Genomic DNA, 22,784 nt, shown 5'->3' on the forward strand with positions numbered 1-22,784 from the left:
GAAAAAGCCCATCCTTTTGTAATTTGCAAGCTCCTGCAAGTGTTTCTGTCTGGTGAGTTTCTATGCCTACAGCTGTTAACTAAAAGGAGAACATAAGAGAAGTCAGGAGATACTACCATATATCCAAAGGCATCAGAAGAAAGTTGCCCTTACTTGTTTCTGATTTTTAAATCAAAGTAATGCAATGTTCTTATATTTTACCTAGCAGTTTTCGTTATGGACACTTAGGACACATGACTTGGATAGCCAAGTACCGGCTAAAAGTCTCCTTGTTTTACTAAAGCAGGAACCTAAATCACAGAGAAGAGACTGACGAGCCCAAGCACCACACCAGGTATAAGTAGAACCTATGATCCCATAGAAATAACAGCAGCTCACCCCCTTTGAGAATGAAAAAAGAAAAAGAAAAAAGACACAACAGCAACAGCTACTGTTTACTGAATGCCTACCATGTGCCAGGCACTAGAATAAGCACTTAAAAAAAAAAAAAAGAAAAGAAAGAAAGTCTCACTCTGTTGCCCAGGCTGGAGTGCAGTGGCATGATCACAGCTCACTGTAGCCTCGAATTCCTGGGCTCGAGTGATCCTCCTGCCTCAGTCTCCTGTGTAGCTGGGATTACAGGTACATGCTACCATGCATGGCTAATTTAAAAAAAAATTTTGTAGAGATGGGGCTCTCACTATATTGCCCAGACTGGTTTTAAACTCCTGGCCTCTAGCAGTCCTCCAGCCTCAGCCTCCCAAGTCACTGGGATTACAGGCATGCTTTAAATACTCAATCCTCACAACCACCCCTTGAGGTACCTACTATGCGCAGCCCCTTGAGTGAAGGGCTCATTGCCCCTACTGCCTGCTGGGAGTGCTGTCAGCAGGCAGCTGCCAGTTGTCAGCTATTCCAGGGACCATCTCAGCTGCAGAGAGCCTCCTCAGCCAAGGCACTCCCTCCCCTCCAGGGCAGCCCACACCCCATGGTATCAAAGTCTCAGCCATCTCAGCCCAACATGGGATGACTCAGATGGGCCATTTTGGCTCCAAAACTTTCCATGGATTTGGCCAAGGCTTTTTGAGCCAGTATCACATCATGACTTCTCCCTCTGCCCAATCCTTCTTCCTTTTTGCTTCATAGGTATTGAACTCTATAACATATCTTCATGTTAAATGCTGGCTCAGGGTATGCCTTCTAGAGAACCCCACCTGTGACATCCTTGTTTTCATTACATAGATAAGGAAACTGGGGCTCAGTGAAATTAAGTCACTTGCTGATTAAGGGTCATAAAAGCAGTAAAGTGGCAGGGTCTAGAATTGGGCCTATTAAGTCCAACTCCAGAGCCCAAGCTCTTGACTCCTTCTCGAAGCTGCTTTAGTCAGCCTTCTGGTCTTCCAGGCTGGGGATCTGGCCTTGGAGACAGTGAGTTATCAAGGACGCCAGGCAGCCTGTGTCACCCCGGCTCACTGCCAGCTAAGTAAATTACCTTTGCCTCTCTCAGTTTAAAAGTACTACTAATAAACAAAAATCATGCACTCGACCTATCCAGAGGGGCCTGTTCTTCCCACTCAGACTCAAGATATAAGATGGGGCTCGTGCACAGACGGGAATGTGGAAGATGCACCATGTGCATCTCTCGAGACCATGAACTCAGCCAGTGGCATGGCCCAATTTAGCCTGCGTTGAGACAGTTAAGCCAAGACATGTGGTACAGACAAGGTGTTGAAGTGCACAGGAAGCCAAGGCAAGCAAACAAACAAGTAAATTAGCAGTAGCACTAACAGCAGCCACAAAAAAAAAAAAAATACTAAAAAGAACCCACAAACCTTTTGGAGGTGAGCAAGGATGAAAGAAGAAAGAGCAAATCTACCGACTGCTACTGAACCAGAGTCCAAGTCCATATGGTGACTCTTTTTGGCAGCAACACCCCCACTCTCCGCCGCCACCCCGTGCCCCAGAAAGGAGGTACAAGTGTTTGGGCTTCAACTGCCTACAAAATTTGACAAGGAGGAAAGAAAGCTGGGAAGAAAAGGAAAGGAAAAGAAATAGAAACGCCCCATTGCCTGTGCTTAGGAAACCACTGAGGCACACACCACACATCCTCTATTGTTCATCACTTTTCATTGCATTGGGAACAGATGATAATGGATGTCAAATGTGCAGATCCTAGAGAAACCACTCGAATTATCCTATCTTCTTTTTTTATGACAACTTTTTACTTTATTTCAATAGCTTTTGGGGTACACGTGATTTTTGGTTACGTGGATGAATTGTACAGCAGTGAAGTCTGGGATTTTAGAGCACCTGTCACCTGAGAACCTATCTTCTTTCTTTCTCCAACTCTGCAACCTTGCTTATCACTCTGTCCTAGTGTAAAACTACTGCATCTCATTGTTTACCTCTGTGGCCCTGTCCAGTCGGGTGCCTGAGGATACAAGGCCAACGCAAGTAAGCGCTCCCTTCCTGCTCTCCTGGCTGCCTACTTATAACATCTCAGACTTCAGCTCTGATTGTTAAAGGTGAGTAGAGACTATCCAGCTGAAGCCCCCATTTTATTACAGACAGAGGTCCTGTGCTCTGAGAGTGGGGAGTGATATACCCAAGGCCACCTAGTTGATTGGTGGCAGAGCTGGAACCAGATGGAAAGTTCCTCATGCCAAGCCAGTCCAATCTTTTCCTACCACATTTGGGATGGCAATAATGTAAGTGAGCATCCGTGTGCACAGGGTTTATGCTCCAAGAGATGTTTTTCTCTCAAATGAACAGCAACAAGAGGGCCCTGCCCATCTGTGAAGATAGCAGATGCAAAGCCAGTCCTTCAGAAGCATTCTGCCCCAGGAGGGATGTTACTGCTCATGGAACTTGGATCCTTCCATCAGGAAAGGACAAAATGGGAGTATCAGTAATCCCAGTTTCCTTTGCTCCTCAGATGGAGGGCAGGAGGAGCCTCCCTCCCTTTCCCAGAAATCCAAATCCAAAGGTTCTGCTGTTATCTGCTATGAGTCCCCACATACTCACCTGGTAGCCAAAAATGTCCCAGGAATCACAGGAACTTTTGGACTGAAAAAGTGGTACCATTTAAATGTGGGACAAGCAGAGGGAGGCCAGGGGCACAAGAAGCAGAAACCAGAGTGGTTTTCCTGGCAGCTCTCCCTTTGCATCGTGCGTCCTTGTCTGGATAAGCACAAACAAGCTTGGCTATTTATAGATGGTGAAGACACGCTGGAAGGTGATGGGAAAGTGCTCACTCAATTCCCCTCCAAATTCCTGTTCATTGTGCAGACTCTGCAAATATATCTGGAAGCAGGCCTCTCTCCAGAGCCCATCCAGGGCCTGACAAGCCCTGCAATCCACTATGGCACAAGGATGATGACATCCGTAGACGTCACCTGCAAACCCACAGCTTGACATCTCAAAGAGGCGCAAGGGGCTTTAAGGATGCTGAGCCCCCATCTTGGGCAGTGTCTGGAGGAACGAGAATTCATCATCATGTGACTGTGAGAAAAGTTTGCAGGGTGCCGTGTGGAGGAACCGTACTACTCAAAGACATAGCCCATGGAAAACACATTCTAGAAACCAATTAGTACAAAGCATGCGTGAGGTGTTAACATTTCCTACTGTTTCACTGCCTGATTCTGGCCATCAGTGGCAGGAAAATCCATGTGACTCAGCCTGGGCTGAGGCTAAATCCCATCACTATGGTTGATTCACTTTATGTGTGGGAGGAAGGAAAGAGAGTGAGAGAAGATAATATGTACAAGTGGAATGAGGTCAGCAAATCATGCAGATGTCCCTAAAGTATGACAAGGTACTTCCCCCCATGCCTGTGACCTATGGGACTACCTTCCATCAGTTGCTGGCCTTCCCTGGGTCCTGGCTCTTGCTGCAGCTGGGGGAGGCCACTCATGCTTCCACCCGGAGGATGTTCACTTTTCCACTCCCTTGGGGCCCCAGAGCCTGATGCAGGAACCCCTCCCCCATGGAGGTCACAGATTTGTTAAGTGCCTCTCAAGTTGCCAGGCAATGAGCTAGGCCCCTGAGGTGGAGCAGTTTGTTTAAACTCTCCACACCTGAGCAAGGTAGGCCTTGTGGTGTCATTTTGCAGGGGAGGGAACTGAGTGAGACTCAAGGTGGTGAGCACCTTGCACGAAGTCACAGGGTATCTAAGAAGAGGGTTGGGGTTTCAACCCCAGTGTGCCTGGCCCCAAAGCCCAAGCAAGCAGTGGGTGGGCCTGGTTACCATAGTTAACTACTACCTAGAAGAGGGCCTGGGCAAAGGTAGGCACTTAACGAGTATTTGAAACAAACAAATGAATCATACATACACATACACACATATACACACATACAAATTTTCTTTCCTTCCTGAATCTATATCTAGCACCCATTCTCCATCTTTTCTCCATAGCCAATTTCTCACAAGACAAGTCTACCCACGCTTGGCCGCTTGCCCATTCTCTCTTCAACTCACCCCAAATCTGTCTCCTGCCCACAACTGTTGCATGGAAATTGCTCGACTAGGATCACCAAGGGCCAATTAATGAGCAAAGCCTGGGTGTCCCTGGCTCTCGAGATGGCAGTGGTTCTCAAAATGTGGTCCCCTGACCAGTAGCAGCAGCAGCAGCAGCACTGGGAGCTTGGGAGAAATGCAAATTCTCAGGCCTTAATTCAGACCTACTGAGTTAGAAACCTGGGGTGCCAGCAATCTGTGTTTCAACAAGCACCCCTAAACACCCGTGATTCGGATGCACGCCCAGGTGTGAGCACTGCTGATCAGTAGTTGCTCCACACTTCCTCCTTCTAGCTTCCATGACATCACACTCCTCCTACCCTTTTGGATGGCTCCTAGGCCTTCCTCCACCCTGTACGCAGTGATTTTCCCTGCTGCTGTCTCTACTCTTTCCTCCTCCTGTTCTCCGTAATCTCCTGCAGTGGTCATATCTATTCCATGCTTGTAACTACCATCTATAAGCCAATGACATCCACCTCTGTAATTGCTTTTTTTTTCTCTTTTTAATTATTTAGAGACAGGGCTTCACTCTGTCACCCAGGATGGATGGTGTGTAGTGGTGCAATCATTGCTCACTATGGCCTTGAACTCCCAGGCTCAAGTGATCCTCCCACCTCAACCTCTCAAGTAGCTGGGACTACAGACATGCAACACCATGCATGGCTAATTTTAAAACTTTGTAGAGATCTCTATGTTGCCTAGGCTAGTCTAGAACTCCTGGCCTTAAGTGATCCTCCTGCCTCTGCCTCTCAAAGCACCGGGATTACACATGTGAGCCACTGCACCAAGCCGACCTCTGTAATTTCTAGCCAAGACTTCTCTCCTGAACTCTCCAAAGATAAGTCTTCATCCTGATTTGTATTAAAGGAGGGAAACACACAAAAATCACACAAGGAATCACTAGGAATCTTTAGAAAGAAATTCACAACACCTGAGTAATCCCAATTCAAAATGATGGGCTAAGCATCCAAGTATCCAGTTTACCTGCTGACTTAGGGAACATTGCACACACTCACTAGCTTTCTCTTCCTCTTTTTTGATTAATGGATTGATTAGTTTATGCCTAATAAAAGCAAAGAGGTCTTTTCTAATGCTTTCTTTTGGTGGGCATGGGAGTTGGACACCTCACGGAGTGATCAGTACCTGGAAGCTTATTTCCTGCTACATCATAACCCCAAGGTCTTAAGCCAAGATGCCTTGGTAAATTTAAAGAAAAAATTAACTTCCATGCTCTTAAGTTGGTCCCAAGAGAGACATCTGCCCTTCCCTATGCACTTAGTTGATGTTTGGCATATAAATGTTTACTTAATCTTTGCCTCAAGCTAAAATGCCTCAGAACTCATCAGTCACTTAACTCCCAGTGTTTCTCTGAAATCCAGTGCTCCAGCATCACTACAGGTTAAAAAAAAAAAAAAAAAAAAAGCGATTCCACTGCGTGCTGCCCCTCCCCTTATCCTATGCTCCAATTCTCTCAGTATAGCCTCCAGCTCTTCACAAGAAGTCCACATGGTATGTTTAACATTTAAAGCAATAGGTCATCTCCAAGTGGCATAGGTCTGGAAAGTCACTGGGCCTCCTACCCACATCCTGGTGTCCATCATCCAACTGCCTATCTTCGAAAGCAATTCCTGGGCACATGTTTCCACATGTAAAGTCAATGGACAGTGACCTCTGGGATGTCTGATTCATAGCAACCAACTCCCCCATATCTGGACCCTTCTCATTGAATGGTCCACTTCCATCCTGACATTCTCAGCCACCGGCCAAAGCAAAAGCTGTTAATTCTGCTCTGCCCAACAGAGGATAGAGCCAGCAGGCTCACACCACCTGCTACCACACTGTCAAACCCTCTTGTCACTATCATCAACTCCCAGAACACACCAGCACCCATGGGAGGACACTGGCTTGTAGAACACTGGCCTCCCTGACTCCAGCTCTCGCCATCTTCCTGAGCCTATGGTGGCCGCGTGGGTGATCCATCCCCAACTCCGGCCCCTCCTTCCTCGGTATCTTCAGTTCTATGACCTTCATTCATTCATCTTCAGTCACCCACATTTGTGGCCACAACCATTGCGAATGTTTTCATCTTCCAAACAAACCCACCTCCAAGGTTGTAAGCACCAACCTCCCCTTTCTGATCACCATCTCCTGTGCTTCCTTCCAGCCATCAACTTTGCCCTGCTCCCACTCCATCCTTGCTGGCCTCACTTCCTCTCCTTCATCCCAGACCTTCTCCCCACATCTCTAACTCAAGGCTCCCTGACACCTGCCCCTGGCCACTCAGAGAGCATGTGCTACAGCGGGAGACAGGCAAAGCTCCCCAACTCACAGTGAAGGTCCTGCTCTAGCTTCTCTATTCTTTGGGAAGAAAATGACTAATCCTTATGCCTTGGGATGTCTGAGTTTGGGAGGATTAACAAGCCTGCTTTGGACTGGTCAGGCTGCTTCTATCTCTTGCCCTATCAGATTTATTTCCTTTTGAGGGTACACACCTGCCCTGCCCCTCAGGTTTCTTGCTTGCTGCCTTCCACTGCATGCAATTACTAGAGCTAAGGGCAGCCTGCCTCTCTCCAGCATTTCCTTGGGTTTTTCTTTTTCTTCTTTTGGACTCTTCTCCCAAGTCTCAGGAACTCTTTTCACAGAGGAACCCATTTTTATTCAATTGCTAATACACATTATTATTATTATTATTATTATTATTATTATTATTTTTGAGACGCAGTTTCACTCTTGTTGCCCAGGCTGGAGAGCAATGGTGCAATCTTGGCTCGCTGCAACCTCTGCCTCCCGGGTTCAAGCGATTCTCCCGCCTCAGCCTCCTGAGTAGCTGGGATTACAGGCACCCGCCACCACGCCTGGCTAATTTTTTGTATTTTTAGTAGAGACAGGGTTTCACCATGTTGGCCAGGCTGGTCTCAAACTCCTGACCTCAGGTGATCCACTTGCCTAGGCCTCCCAAAGTGCTGGGATTACAGGCATGAGCCAGCGTGCCCAGCCCACCATTGAATTTTTAAATCAATGCTGGTATTACATTTTTGAAAGTCTTTTCTTCCTGTTGAAATTCCATATGAACTTACTTTCTAGAAGTGGGGAGAACATTCTTACTAAAGGTCAAGTATATTACTATCTGAGGAAGGGAGCGATCACTGTAAGAGCCTTCATGTGCGTTTCCACTTGCTCAGGCTGAACACAGACTGCTTACTGATGTCACTGTGGTTTTCCTAGATATAATTCCTAAAAACTGTGAACTGGAACACCTGGGTCTGACCAGGACTAATATAATTATTAATTATAGTATTATTATAATTATTAATAATTATGGTGCTATTAATAAATAATATATATTATTTATGTATACTTATAACTATATTAATATACTAATATATTTATTAACACATATGTATATATTTGTTAACATATATTTATATATCAATGGTATATGTTTATATATTTCTAAATATATAAATATATATCATTTATATTTATATTTATAAATATATATTGTTAATATATAAATGATATATTTCTAAATATTTATTATATTAACAATATATAAAATATATATTACAAATATATGAATATATATTTGTAATATATCTTTTCTATATTTCAAAAAATATAAATATATATTAATTGTATATACAAAATATACAATGTCCAACAGATTTTGTTACCATATTAATAATATATATTTATATATAAATATATTATATATAAATATATATTAATATATATTGACATATATTTATATATATTTATAAATATATGTATATAAATATACAAAATACATATTTATATATATAAATATATTTATATTTATATTTATATATAAATATATTTATATTTATATATATAAACATATTTATATTTATATATATAAACATATTTATATTTATATATAAAAATATATTTATATTTATATTTATATATATATTTATATTTATATTTATATATATAAATATATTTATATTTATATATATATTTATATTTATAAATATAAATACACATATATATATTTATGGAGGAAAGGTCTCACTCTGTTGCCCAGGCTGGAGTGCAGTGGCACCATCACAGTTCACTGCAGACTCAACCTCCTGGGTTTAAGCAATCCTCCCACTTTAGCATCCTGAGTAGCTGGGACTACAGATGTGTACCACCATGCCTGCATAATTTTTAAAAATTTTTTTGTAGAGATGTGGTCTCACTATATTGCCCAGGTTGGTCTTGAGCTCCTGGCCTCAAGTCATCCTTCCACCTTGGTCTCCTAAAGTGCTGGGATTACAGACAGGAGCCACTGTACCTGGCCCTGTAATACGTTTTTTGTTAAGTGAATATATCTGAAAGTGATGATGCTTTTCCTAAACTTATGTACAGTATTCCTTTTTTCTGAAAGATGTTAGCTCCTGTTTAAAGAGAAAGAAATTACTCTCCTCTGAAAGCCGCACTTGGCAGCAAGATTACTGGCTGGTGAGAAGCAGCGTGAGCCCGGACGCTGCAGCTGGAGTGGCAATGCCTAGCTTCCAACGAGAGCTGCTTACAGTGACTACATGTCCATGCATGCAATCGTCCATCTATCCATCCATTCACCTGGTCAGGTAAATCCTGGCGAAGATCTGGGTTCACACAGAACACAATACCCTTTCTCCAGAGGACCACTGACACAAAACTATTTGAATTAACATTCCTACCTCCACTAACTTGGCAGAAGAAAACAAGTGCATAAACCAATATACAGGTTGGTTGTTCAATGTAATCGCTTAGCAAAAAAATATAAAGTGCATTAAGTACCAAGGAACAATAAGCCTTTCTCTGACTTTTAAAAGTGTTTTTGTGTGGCAATCCATGGCATAATAGGTTACTTAGAATGTAAGACACGCATACTAAAGAGCTTGTACGGAGGCTGGGAAGGACGACAGGAGAGGCAAAATTGAACAAAATATAAGCACTGGCACCTCCCCCTCTTTTAAGGAACCATGGCATTCAACAAGTGTTTGTTAAATGAGCCACTACCATATGCTCGACACCGTAAGGCATGTGGAGATGACAAAACACACTCTTGATCTGCTTTAAATCTGGTAAAGAAGTCCGGGGGTGTTTGCATCCCAAGTAGCACAGCATGGGGCCCAGCACTAGGCTAAACACGGGTGGCAGGCATTTGGAGGAGAGAGCAATCATGAGATCTAAGGGAAGGCTTCCAGAGGAGGGCATGCTAACAGGGGCTCTCAAATCTGAAGCACGAGCAGGCGCTTGAGAGGCAGCCAGGCAAGGAGGGGCGAGCACCGTCAACAACTTGGAAGAATCTAGAGCAATGGGTGTCATGGTGTGGATTCCACCACCACTACCAGCAGCAGCAGCAGCTTTTAAAAATGTAAATTCTCAGGCCCACCCAAGACCTACTGAGTCAGCAACTGTGGGGATAGCACCCAGCCATCTGCTTTGAACAAGTTCTCCAGGTGATTCGGAGGCATGCTGAAGTTTGAGAACCACTGAGTTAGAGCAGGCACTGCCCTCCCTTAAACCGGCTAAGCAGGAATCTCAGGGCTTTCCTCCCCCACACCCTCCTGCAAACCAGTGTCTAGGGAGCTAGGCAGCCATGGGGTGTGTGGAGGGCTGGGGGCTGACCACCCTCTCCCAGGCTGCTCAGATGGCATGCACTGTTAAGAACAATTACATTTTCCACTGGCTTCACGAACCTCTCTCATGCATCTCCCTTCATGGCCTGGACTTCTAACTAACCACTGGATACTGGGAGACCCAGAGGCAGAGAAGAGATAAGCAGAGGAAGGAGGCAAATGGGACCTCTGTGAGCCCAGAAGTTTGGTGGTGATGCCACATTTCCCCCAGGCTTGCAAAGCCTGTACCTATCCTATAACCAGAGAGTTGCAAGCAACTCTAGAAGGCAAAGCAGCAGTTGGAATTCCACTTCTCCTCAATCAGATTGTTAGAAAGAGCAGCAGGAATATTTTGGAAATTGTTATTGAGCTAACGGAAATGTTTGTAGCCCCTGGAGACTAATAGAATTTGCCAGGGTGTGGCTTCAGTGATGTGCAACCTTTGCTGCTCCACATCTTCCCCATTTGTATAGCTCGTATTCTTTTCGGAAGCACTTTGGTTTAAATAAGTTTTTTCTTCTGATATACTAGCTTCTGGGCTGACCACACCACTGAAATGATCCTTGCTAAGGTCATCAAGGCTGTCAAGTGGCCCCAATATGTGCATGTGCAAAGAACCTTCTATTGCCAGTTCATAGTAGAGGGTGGAACATGGAGAGGCCTCACCAACTCAACAGGGGGTGTCACATGGAGGCAATTGTTAGACTGGACCTTGGGAGATGCCTGTAGAATGACACAGGTGAACCAGCTGCTACTTGAATGGGCTCACACGCACCTGAGATGACCACAGCTCTGTATCAACTGGGCAGCCAGCCCACGTTGCGACTTGCCTCTACATTTGAGCCTGGGAGTTGTGTTTTTGTTGTTGTCATTGTTATGAAAAGCAAATGAGCCATACTACAATACAGAAGAATGTTGAAGACATCATGCTAACTGAAATAAGCCAGTCATAAAAGGATGAATCCACCGGGCACGGTGGCTCACACCTGTAATCCCAGCACTTTGGGAGGCCCGAGGCGGGTGAATCACCCGAGGTCGGGAGTTTGAGACCAGCCTGACCAAATGGAGAAACCCGGTCTCTACTAAAAATACAAAATTAGCCAGGCGTGGTGGCACATGCCTGTAGTCCCAGCTACTCGGGAGGCTGGGGCAGGTGAATCCCTTGAACCCAGGAGGAGGAGGTTGCGGTGAGCCGAGATCGTGCCATTGCACTCCAGCCAGGGCAACAAGAGCGAAACTCTGCCTCAAAAAAAAAAAAAAAAAAAAAAAAAAGATGAATCCTGTATGATTCCACTTACTGAGGTACCTGGAGTAGTCAAATCCACAGAGACAGAAAGTAGAATGGCGGCTGCCAGGGGCTGGGAGAGGGGGTAAATGGGGAGTCACTGTTTAAAGGGTGCAGAATTTCAGATTTACAAGATGAAAAGAGTTCTGGAAATGGTTGTACAACAATGTGAACGTACTTAATGCCACTGAACAGTGCACTTAAAATGGTTAGGATGGTAATTTTTACATTGTGTGTATTTTACCACTAATTAAAACTTGTCTTTAAGAGAGTAAATGAGCTCTTTTCGTCTTACTGCAGCGTGCCCAATTCAATAGGCAATAATCAAAATAACAATGAAAATAATGTTGATTTGCATACTTGGGAATTATTTAGGTGCATTCCATTATCATCCTCTATTTACAGATGAAAAAAGTGAGGTGAGAGGATAGAGTAGCCAAGCTCCTACTCCTCCCATGAATGAGGTGGGCTGAGATTCCAGCCCTGAGGTCTGTCTGACTCCAACGCAAGAGCTGTGAAGCCCATGCAAATTTCACCAGGCCAACTTAGCTCATAAGAACAAAAATTCAGTGACTGTGTGTTGACATGTATACCTAAAGACCTCTGAGTCACTGACCTGCCCTGGTGTGTTACACCAACACATATAATACATATATATTTTCATATTATGGTAGAAAGTTCTGGCAATGAACTTATGGAGAGAATTCAACAGTTCCTTGCTCTGTGGTAGGTATCTCAGGTCTGGAACACACAATGTCCAACTCTGATTTCATGGAACACATGCATCCAGCCAGCTGGCGAATGAATTTGCATTCTGTCAAGCACATCTCAGAACACATGCCTGCATAAAACATGTCCCCAGCCTTTGAGGGTCTTAGAGTTAGAGACGTTCCTGGCTCGGGGTTCCATAACAGGCTGTACAGTGAAGAGCAGAGGGAGCCTGGGCTATGGAAAGAAGCCCTGCAGAGCAGTGAGGGTCAGGGGTCGTAGCCACACATGAGATATACATACTTGAGGCCAGCACAACATCCAGGGGGACAAAGAGGGACACGCCACCTGCATTTCCAGGCTGAAGGGCAGTTGGCCTTGCTTCTAATAAGGCCCAGGAAAAACCCCTGTGTGTGAGCAGGGCCTAAATGCTGGGTACCCAGTCCTCATCTGCCATCCTGAAACCCACACCGCACCCCTCAACCTCACACTCACTCCTGCCTGAGTGCAGGAGCAAGGACAGAAGTGGCCGGTGTCTTCAGATAATTTTGCTGGAGGATGTAAGAGGGAAGCTTGAGCACCCCCTTCTCCTCTCCCTTCCTCCCAAGGTCTGTGGCAGTCAGTTCCCCTCCTGTGTTCCTTCCATAGCCACCCCACACCCGCCCCGGAGGTGAGAGCACAGCAGTACCTGGTGTGTGTCAGTGGACCCACCGGTCTCTCCGGCCTTCTCGGGGGCAGTGCGCCAGGTCTGCTGAGAGAATTGGTCTTAGGTGGCCGAGGCTTTTTTGGCGGTATGGCAGGAACGGAGGGCTTCTGTAAATCCAGTTTTGGCTCTCTCTCTGGTCTTTCTTTAAATCATTGTTTAAAGAAAACAGATAGATCGAGTGTAAGTGACAGTACTTAGATGCAGATCACTCATTTCCTGCTAAAAAAAAAAAAATTACTGATGCTATTTCTGAAGGTGATCATGGAAGGCCAAGAGCACCACTTATTCTTTGTCAGGTTAGAAGAAGTCCCACAGAGCTCACTGTTCCCTCCCTTGCACACCTTCACTCATGCTGGTCCTTCTGCCTGAAGCGCCCTTCTGGTCACCGCCCACCTTCAGCATACTCCAGCTCTTCCTTCGAAGCCTGGCTGAAATGTGACACTGCCATGTTCCCTTCCCAACAGCTCAAAGGCAGACTTCCTTCCTTCCTCACCTAAGCATTACAGGGCAGCGCTTTACAAACACGCTCAGACACTTTCTGGGTGTTTGCATGTTTGGCACAGCCTGTAGGCCGACAGCCCCTGAGGGCAGGGCCCAAGTCTGGTCATCTCCTCAGAGCTGTATGTGGTGCTGGCATGGAGTCAGGGCTCAGCAGAGGGCTGAGGGGTTTGGCCCACGGGACCTGCTGGGTATGGGAAGGAAAGAGGCCTGACACGTCTCAGGCTGGCCTCTGAAAAGGGCCATGAGCAAATAAAAGGGAGAGCATTTCAGGGAACAATGAGTTCTGGATTCTTCTTGTGCACAAGAAGTTTGAACTTGGAAGGCAAACTAGGACTTCACAGGTATAAGGTTTCCAAGGCTTTTTGGAGTCACAGATATTAGAATGAAGTTGAAGCCAGATCTGTTGGCCGAACGGGGGCAGTGTTCAGTGACAACCTCATATTTTCTGTTCCCAACTAGCCTTGCTCCGTGTGTGGCATAAAAAGCATACATCCACATTCTTCTTGATAAAGATGGAACTTGAGAGAGTTGCCCAACGGACTATAGGCAGGCTCCCTATGCTTACTTGTAAGATGGTACTCAGGATGCCTTCTACTTGCAAACACAGACTCATGTTGTTTGGGTGCCCAGATGGTTGGCAAAAGGTTAAAAAAAAAAAAACCCATCAGGGCTGGGCGCGGTGGCTCACATCTGTAATCTCAGAGCTTTGGGAGGGCAAGGCGGAAGGATCACTTGAGGCCAGGAGTTCAAGACCAGCCTGGGCAACACAGTAAAACCCCGTCTCTGCAAAAACTAGCCGGGCATGGTGGCATACACCTGTAGTCCCAGCTATTCGGGAGGCTGAGGCGGGAGGATCTTGAACCCAGGAGTTCGAGTCTGCAGTGAGCTACAATCGCACCACTGCACTCCAGGCTGGGTGACAGAGCAAGACCCTGTCTCTAAAAAAATAAAATAAAAATAAACCCATCAGGTACTATTATGCTCATCCCCACAATGTGGGGAAATATGCTCCAATCAGGAATGCTGGCAACTCATTTTATGGCACACAGGGGCCAGAGGAGGAAGGGCTCTGTTGAAATGCAAAGCAGGGGACATTTCTCCTATTGCAGCAGGACAGGGACAGGAACTCCAGCAGCCTGCTGGATGAATGGAAAAGGGAGTTTGTGCTGACCCAACAGGGAAACCAAGTCTCCGGGTAGGGCTGATTCCCTGGCTTCCCTATTGCATCTGACCAGGGATTCTACGTCCCTCACCCGCTGTGGCATAGAACAAGGGATCATGGGAGAGGAAGGAACCAGAGATGTGGGGCCACTTGGTCAGCCAACTAGGGTGGTTGTTCACATGTAAGCCTAGTCCATATGTCAGCATGGACTAGTGCAGGAAGTGTCCCCATCACGGAGCCTGGCTATTACCCAGAAACTAGCCATGTGTCCTCCATGAGGACAGAGGGTGGTGTCTGGTTATTTCACATCACACACTTTTTTTTTTTTTTTAAACAGGGTCTCACTCTGTTGCTCAGGCTGGAGTACAGTGGCATGATCACAGCTCACAGCAGTCTTGATTTCCAGACTCAAGCGATCCTTCCACCTCAGCCTCCCAAAGTAGCTGGGACTATGGACACAGGCCACCAGGCCTGGCTATTTTTTTTTTTTTTTTTTTTTTTTTGGTAGAGACAGGGTCTTGTTATGTTGCCCAGGCTGGTCTTGAACTCCTGGGCTCAAGTGATCCTCCTGCCTCAGCCTCCCAAAGTACTGGGATTACAGGTGTGAGCCACTGTGCCTGGCCATACCAATGCTTTTATACAAAGAGTTATTCATATAGTATATACTCAATGGCTGTTTTTTTTCTTCAATCCATGACACAGACCTGGCCTTCACAATGAGGTTCCACAAGTCAAGTTCTAACTGCTCACTGTGAAAGAAAGAGGTATAGCTTCTTAAGAGCTGGCAATGTTGGTAAAATTTTTGGCAGGCTGATATCAAATATCAAATTTCACAATAAAATTTCATGAGGACACCAAGGAGCACCTCCAAATAATTACATTCATTAATTCAGCATTTCTCTTGTGACTTAAAAATAACTACTTTTTAAAATGGGATTTGCTCAGCTTCCTGTTCGTAATAACATAGCACTTTTCCCATAAAAATGTGTGATCAATCAAATCCTAGACACCTAATAAAATGAGTCCTTCTACAGTATGCAGATTTCTTTGGGAGAGACTCTCAAAATGGTAGGAGTCAAACACGTTCATAAACCTGATTGCAGGACACACATTAACCTACTTCCCTGCCAATGACACTCCTGACCACCTTCAGGAGACGATGGGGACCAAGCTGCTTTCCTAGTATTACCATGCCACCCTCCCCTCCTCCAACATCCTTGACCAAGGACATCTGTCTGTAATAACGTTACCCAGAGTCAAGGGTCCATGAGTGACCAAAGAAAAGAGCTTTCATTTGTTTATTTATCTGGATGTGAATTTCACTAAGCCAAATCCATCCATCAACAGTGAATGAGCACCTTGGGACACTAGGCATGAAGGACAGGCTAAGTGGAAACTGACAGATATATACCAGGCCCTAAAGGAACTTACATCCGACTTCAGGGTGCGGAGAGGGTGGCCATGGTAGAGACATCAGGAAACAGCAGCAATGTGTTAATTGACTAGACTGGTTATTTTTCATCTGATGAGAAATTGTGGTCCCACAAAGTACCACATAACCCTCTCCTACTTCCTTAGCAATAGGATTTGTAAAAGCAATCAAAACAAAACCATGATCACCATATTCCAAAGGAAAAGCAAATTCTGTGGGTATTCTGGACTAGCCGTGTAACAGACAGCTTCAGCTCTTGCTGTTCTGGAAGTGCCAATGAAGAATTGATTTCATACCTTTTTCTTCTGTTCTGTTTGGAAGCATTTCTGGTCTTTCAGGAGGTATCTTTTTAATTTCATGTTTTCTCTCAGTGGTGCCTAGGAGGGAAAGGGTAATAGTGATCAGAAAATGTTTTCTGTACTCAATTATTACACACACCAGCATTTAAATCTTTATCAGGTAGAGCAAAGTCAGTAAGATTTTTTCCCCTGAGTTGGGCGTTAGCATTATCTGGCAAACATGAGCTGTTTAGAAACAGAGCAGAAGACATTTCTGGCCTATGTCATTAAGTTCACCTGCCTATGTATCCTTAATTTATAAGAATACCACTAATAATATTTTCTGATATTTAAGCCTGATTTCCTTAGGCATCAATATAGTCACAGGAAATCACTGGGTGGGGGTGGAGAATGTGTATAAATAAATGTCAATTATCAAACTTTACAAATAAGGGGCCACTGAATGTTGTGTTCTACCAAAAAAAGGGGGTTTCATAGGAATCTGGATCCCATTTTGTAGCCATTTTAAAACAGGGCCTGGAATTACCTGATACTCCTCCCAGTAAGAGGTGAGGTCTACATCCCCTTGCCAGGAATGTGGGTGGGCCTGTGACTGCTTCAATCAGTGGCAGGAATGATACCACATAACTTCCAAAGCTGAGTCATAAAAGTCCCTGTAGTTTATGCTTTATTTGCTGGAATACTGAACTTCCATGTAAGAAGTCAACTACCCTGGAGAGGCCACATACAGATGCTCCAGCCTATAGCCCCAGCGGAGCCCAGCCTTCCAGGCACCCTTGCCAAGGGGAGCCAGACACGTGAGGGAAACATTCATCTTCAAAGTGGATCCTCCAGCTTCAGCTAGTTCAGTATTCCCAGCTGAGGTCCCAGATATGACGGAGCAGAGACAAGCCATCCCAGCCATGGTCTGTTCTTGACCCACAGAATCCATGAACATAAGAAGGCTGTTGTTTTATGCCACCAAATTTGGGGTCCTTCAAGTATTACATTTTTTCAAATGTACCACTTAGCACTTAGCCTTTACCCACATGGACTGCAGCTGCTCCCTTACCTGGGGTTTCCTCATTGGTGCCAGTGGCCTCAGGCATGTAAGAGCACTTGAGAAATAGCTAAAGCACAAACCAGTCAAAAGTACTCCTCTTATGTATGGACTGGGCTGAGTTCTTAACAAACTCTTTACATGACCAGTTCCAAAGATGGGTGCTTGGTACTAGAAATCTCAATTACACAACCTCAGAGAACAAAAGAAGTTAAAAAAAATATCCACCAAACACACCCTTTACTTAAGTCCTCTTAATGACTCACTACAAATTAATCACCACATCTCATTTCTGTCAATTTCATATCTGATTTTTTTTGGTAAAATAATCAAACGCAAGGAAAGTTGACGATGGAGAAAATATGAATATCTATCTCCCCATTACAAAGCAGTTCCCACGATCGTTCAGGCAGGATAAATGAGCAGTAATCTATAAACATTAAATGCCATCCTGCTTTGCCCCACAGAGACCCATCATAAACTTTGGTAAAATTGTTTTAAAAGGGTAAGAATTTGCCTACCATGCTACAATCTACTCACCTAACAATAATGAAGTCGGTATCATTCCTAGAGACACAGAAAGAACTGACAATCCTACTATACTGAAGAATCCAATCTTAGCTACATTCTAGACTGCCTGAGCCTTGGACTCCTCAACTAATCTCCAGGGTCTCTGATCAATTACCAAGGCCTATAGGGAAAGGGGTCTTCAGAGAAAAGTAAATAAATAGCTTGCTTCAATTTCAACGCAATAAAATATATGGCCAGAACCACTAGGTGGCAAAATGAAACTGCTCGATGCAAACAAGGATGGGGGCGGAGCAAAAGATGTAATTAACATCCCATTTCAGGACTTAATCTCTAATAATTCTCAACTATGCCAAAGGGAATGGGAAAGGAATTTGGGGTCAAGTTTTTCCTCCTAACTTGGTGGGCCAAAAGAACTTAAAAATCACTTCTTAATAAGTTTATAAATAAAGCAATCTTGAAATTTATTCATAATTTAACTGTTATAGAAATATCATAATTGTGAATGTGTAGAACTAAAAATACCCTTTCTCTTCTATTTTAGTTGTTAATTTTTTAAAATGCTACTTAACTAATAACTCATGGAGGAATTTTTCCCTATAATTAATTTTAACTATTATAAAGAGGAGTTCTACCGGGAAATATGAAATATCTTCCTATATATGAGAATCCAATGTGAAACAAGCTACCAAATGTTCAACATCAATTCTTCCTATATTATTCAACCTGAATATCTGAACTACACAGAAAAAAAGTGAATTAGACTCTTCAAAATTAAACAAGAATCATAAGGAAAAGTATTTATTGCTAGAAAAACATCTTTTTGTTGAGGGGTAAGTGAAGTCAGTACAAATTTTGGTTAACCACATGGGACAGATATCGAAAATTCAGCAACACTATATACGCACAACAATGCTATGACCTGTGGGAAACAATCTTCCCTAAGCTGACCTTCAACTGGGCACATGTGAAACAGGGCAATTCAGTTCTTTTCTCCTCAAAAGCTGTTTACTTAAAAAAACCCAAACTTGTTTTTTTGTTTGTTTGTTTGTTTGTTTTAATTCTTTCTGATCATTCTCATTGGGAGCCTAGATTTTTACACTATATCAGGGTCACATTTTAATGGTATGTTTATCTTTTAGGAAAAACAGAAGTATCTTTAAAACCTGCCTGCTGAGATCAAATCGTAACTTCCCAAGTAGTCAATCTATGGCACTTGAACCAGGAATCCCGAACTCTACACTGAGGATGATTTGAATATATGCAAAAAGAAAGACGCATATTTTATTTGATGGAACTGAAAGGTACATTACCTGCCCCTTGTTTGATGACAGGAGCGGATGGAGGCGGTGGCTTCTTGGGTCTCTGAAAAATTAATAAAAATTATACCACATGAGATTGTTGGCAAGCCTGTCCTCTCACAGAAGGACCACAGACATTGTTTTCTATGTGCAGTTTGGACAATTTAGAGAACCTCTCCAAAAAAATTGAGCAATTCTCTCTCCAGGGACGTCAGTTTTTGGCACCTCTAAACAAACACTAAAATAAATCCAGTCGGCAAAACAAAACTCCAATCGACAAATGAAACGCCATTTCCCCCTTTCTAAATTTGTAACAGCCTTCTGGAAAAGCACGGCTCAGCAAAAATGGCCTGAAACCAGCAAGCACAATGGTACTCCTACGCTGAAGCTGCATTTGCAATTAAGATTTAATCTGCTGAATAACCATGCATTCGAAAAGAGTCACTGTAAAGATTCAAAATCGAATCTGCTCTGGATGTAGGACTTTAAACAAAATGCAGGCTGAGGGCCCACTGCAGCCACATCAGGTTGCAAGCCTTCTGCCCCTTTCTACACCGAGGCTGGCAGGCCATTTGTTAGACACCCCACAGACTCATTGTACACGTGATAAACTGGAACAGAGAGGGATTTTTTTGTTGTTGTTTTTTGGTTTGTTTTTTTTTTGCATATCAGCCGTGATTTGTTTTTCTCACATGCTGTCACTCTGTAGGTGATGGAGGTAGCAGTGCAATCAATGGCATTCATCCCTGAACTGGTTCCAGAGTAGCCAGCATTTTCTTGCCACCTAGGATTGACTGTGGGAGAGAGATGATCAGGCTGGACTTGGAAAATTATTCCATGGCCAAAGAATCCAGCCAGGGCACTGTTCTCAGACAGCTAGGGGGAAGCAGTGATCTCTGATTCTGGGTGCATATGTGTGCGCACACGTGTGTGTGTCATTCTTAATGTTTTTCTGTATTGTCTCTATGAGTGCAGAGAAATATACTTTATTAAAATAAAGAAAGCTGCTCTAAGGGCCACCTGCCCTTACACACAGGTCCTCCATGGGATGGATGTGTTTCTGCCTCATGATCTCACATTATTCTTTCCCCTTTTGCCAGCCCCTTCTAGCTCTCTACTAACTCTTTTTCTTCCTCCCTTCTCTGTCGTTGTGTTAATTATCCTGGGGACAGATGTGTGTTTACCTAACAAAAGTATCAGTGAAGTTCTGCCAGTTAACCTTCCTTTACCTCGGAATCAGAGTACAGGCATATCTCAGAGATAACACAAACTCGGTTTTAGACCACTGCAATAAAGCGAGTCACAGGAATTTTTCTGGTTTCCTGGTGCACGTAAAAGTTATGTTTATGCTCTACTGTAGCTTATTCAGTGTGTGATAGCATGTCTAAAAAAGCAATGTACGTACCTTAATTTAAAAATACTTCACTGCTAGAAAAAACTAATGATATCTGAGCCTTCAGCGAGTTGTAAACTTTTTGCTGGGGGAGGGTCTTGCCTCAATGTTGACAGCAGCTGACTGATCAGGGTGGTGGTGGCTGAAGGTTGGGGTGACTGTAGCAATTCCTTAAAATAGGACAACAATGAAGTTTGCCATATCGATTGACTTTCTTTCGTGAAAAATTTTTCTGTATCATGCGATGCTGTTTGATAGCATTTTACCCAGAGTAGAACATCTTTCAATACTGGAGTCAATCCTCTCAAATCCTGCCACTGCTTTATCACTAAGCATATGTAATACTCTAAACCCGTTGTTGTCAACAATGTTCACAGCATCTTCACCAGGAGTAGATTCCATCTCAAGAAATCACTGTCTTCGCTCATCCATAAGAAGTAACTCTTCATTCATTCAAGGTTGATCATGAGATTGCAGCAATTCAGTCATATCTTCAGGCTCCACTTCAAATTCTAGTTCTCTTGCTATTTCCGCCACATCTGCAGTTACTTCCTCCACTGAAGTCTTGAACCCCTGAAAGTCATCCCTGAGGGTTGGAATCAACTTCTTCCAAACCCCTGTTAATGTTGATATTTTGACCTCCTCCCATGAATCAAAAATATTCTTACTGGTATCTAGAATGGTGAGCCCTTTCCAGAATTATTTCAATTGACTTTCCCCAGATCCATCAGAGGAATCACTATCTACGGCAGCTATAGACTTATAAAATGTATTTCTTAAATAACAAGACTTGAAAGTTGAAACGACTCTGATCCATGGGCTGCAGAACGGATGTTGTAGTAGCAGGCATGAAAACGGCATTCATCTTCTTATACATCTCCATCAGGGCTCTTGGGTGACCAGGTGCATTGTCAATAAGCAGTAATATTTTGAAAGGAATCTTTTTTTCTAAGCAGTAGGTCTCAAGAGTGGGCTTAAAATATTTAGTAAACCATGCTGTAAACAGATGTGCTATCATCTAGGCTTTGTTTTTCCATCTATAGAACAGAGGCAGAGTAGATTTAGCATAATTCTTTTTTTGTTGTTTTTGTTTTTGAGACAGGATCTCACTCTGTTGCCCAGGCTGGAGTGCAATGGTGCGATCATGGCTCACTGCAGCCTTGACCTCCCAGGCTCAAGAGATCCTCTCACTTCAGCTTCCCAAATAGCTGAGGCCACAGGTGCACACCACCACAACTGGCCAGTTTTATTATTTGTAGAGATGGAATCTTGCTATGTTGCCCAGGCTGATCTCAAACTCCTAGGCTCAAGTGATCCTCCTGCCTTGGCCTCCCAAAGTGCTGGGATTATAGGCATGAGCTGCCATGTCTGGCAGCATAATTCTTAAGTGCCCCAGGATTTTCAGAATGGTAAGTGAGCACCAGCTTCAACTTAAAGTCACCAGATGCATTAGCCCCTACTAAGAGAGTCAGCCTGCCCTTTGAAGCTTTGAGGCCAGATATCAACTTCTCTAGCTATGAAAGTCCTAGATTATATCTTCTTTCAATCAAAGGCTGTTTCATCAATGGAAAATCTGTTGTTTAGTGTAGCCACCTTCATCAAAGCTAGATCTTCTGGATAACTTGCTGCAGCTTCTCCATCAGCACTTGCTGCTTCACCTTGTACTTTTATGTTACAGAGATGGTGTCTTTCCTTAAACCTCAATAACCAACCTCTGCTGGCTTCCAACTTTTCTTGTGCAGCTTCTTCACTTCTCTCAGCCTTCATAGACTTGAATAGAGTTAGGGCCTTGCTCTGAATTAGACCTTGGCTTAAAGAAGTGTTGTGGCTGGTCTGATCTTCTATTCAGACCACTCAAACTTTCTCCATATCATCAGCAAGTCTGCTTTTATTTATTTATTTATTTATTTTATTTATTTATAGAGATGGAGTCTCACTATGTTGCCCAGGCTGGTCTCGAGCTCCTGGGCTCAAGTGATCCTCCCATCTTGGCCTTCCAAAGTGCTGAGATAACAGGCGTGAGCCACCATGCCTGGCAATAAGGCTGTTTTACTTTCTTATCATTCATGTGTTTACTGGAGTAGCACTTTTAATTTCCTTCACAAATTTTTCCTTTGCATTCACAGCTTGTCTAACCATTTAGTGCAAGAGGCCTAGCTTTTGGCCTGTCTCAGCTTTCAACATGCCTTCTTCACTAAGCTCGATCATTTCTAGCTTTTGATTTAAAGTGACAGATATGTGGCTTTTCCTTTCACTTGAACACTTACAGGCTATCATAGGGCTGTTAGTTTACCTCATTTCAACATTGTTACATACCAGGAAA

At 43.9% G+C, this 22,784-nt stretch overlaps 1 protein-coding gene across 18 annotated transcripts in view; it reads right to left on the reverse strand.

Moving 5' to 3' along the window:
• The window catches only part of SH3KBP1 (SH3 domain containing kinase binding protein 1), a 357,317-nt gene that overhangs the window by 46,657 nt on the left and 287,876 nt on the right, over positions 1 to 22,784 (reverse strand). For all 18 annotated transcript variants that reach the window (XM_034950171.4, XM_034950169.4, XM_034950170.4 and 15 more), the window contains 3 exons: positions 19,081 to 19,132; positions 16,198 to 16,278; positions 12,789 to 12,948 (listed from right to left, as the gene is read on the reverse strand). In XM_034950171.4, the coding sequence (XP_034806062.1) occupies positions 12,789 to 12,948; positions 16,198 to 16,278; positions 19,081 to 19,132 (293 nt within the window). The remainder of the gene's footprint in view (positions 1 to 12,788; positions 12,949 to 16,197; positions 16,279 to 19,080; positions 19,133 to 22,784) is intronic.

The sequence above is a fragment of the Pan paniscus genome, chromosome X (genome assembly GCF_029289425.2).
Source record: "Pan paniscus chromosome X, NHGRI_mPanPan1-v2.0_pri, whole genome shotgun sequence".
Classification (NCBI taxonomy): domain Eukaryota; kingdom Metazoa; phylum Chordata; class Mammalia; order Primates; family Hominidae; genus Pan; species Pan paniscus.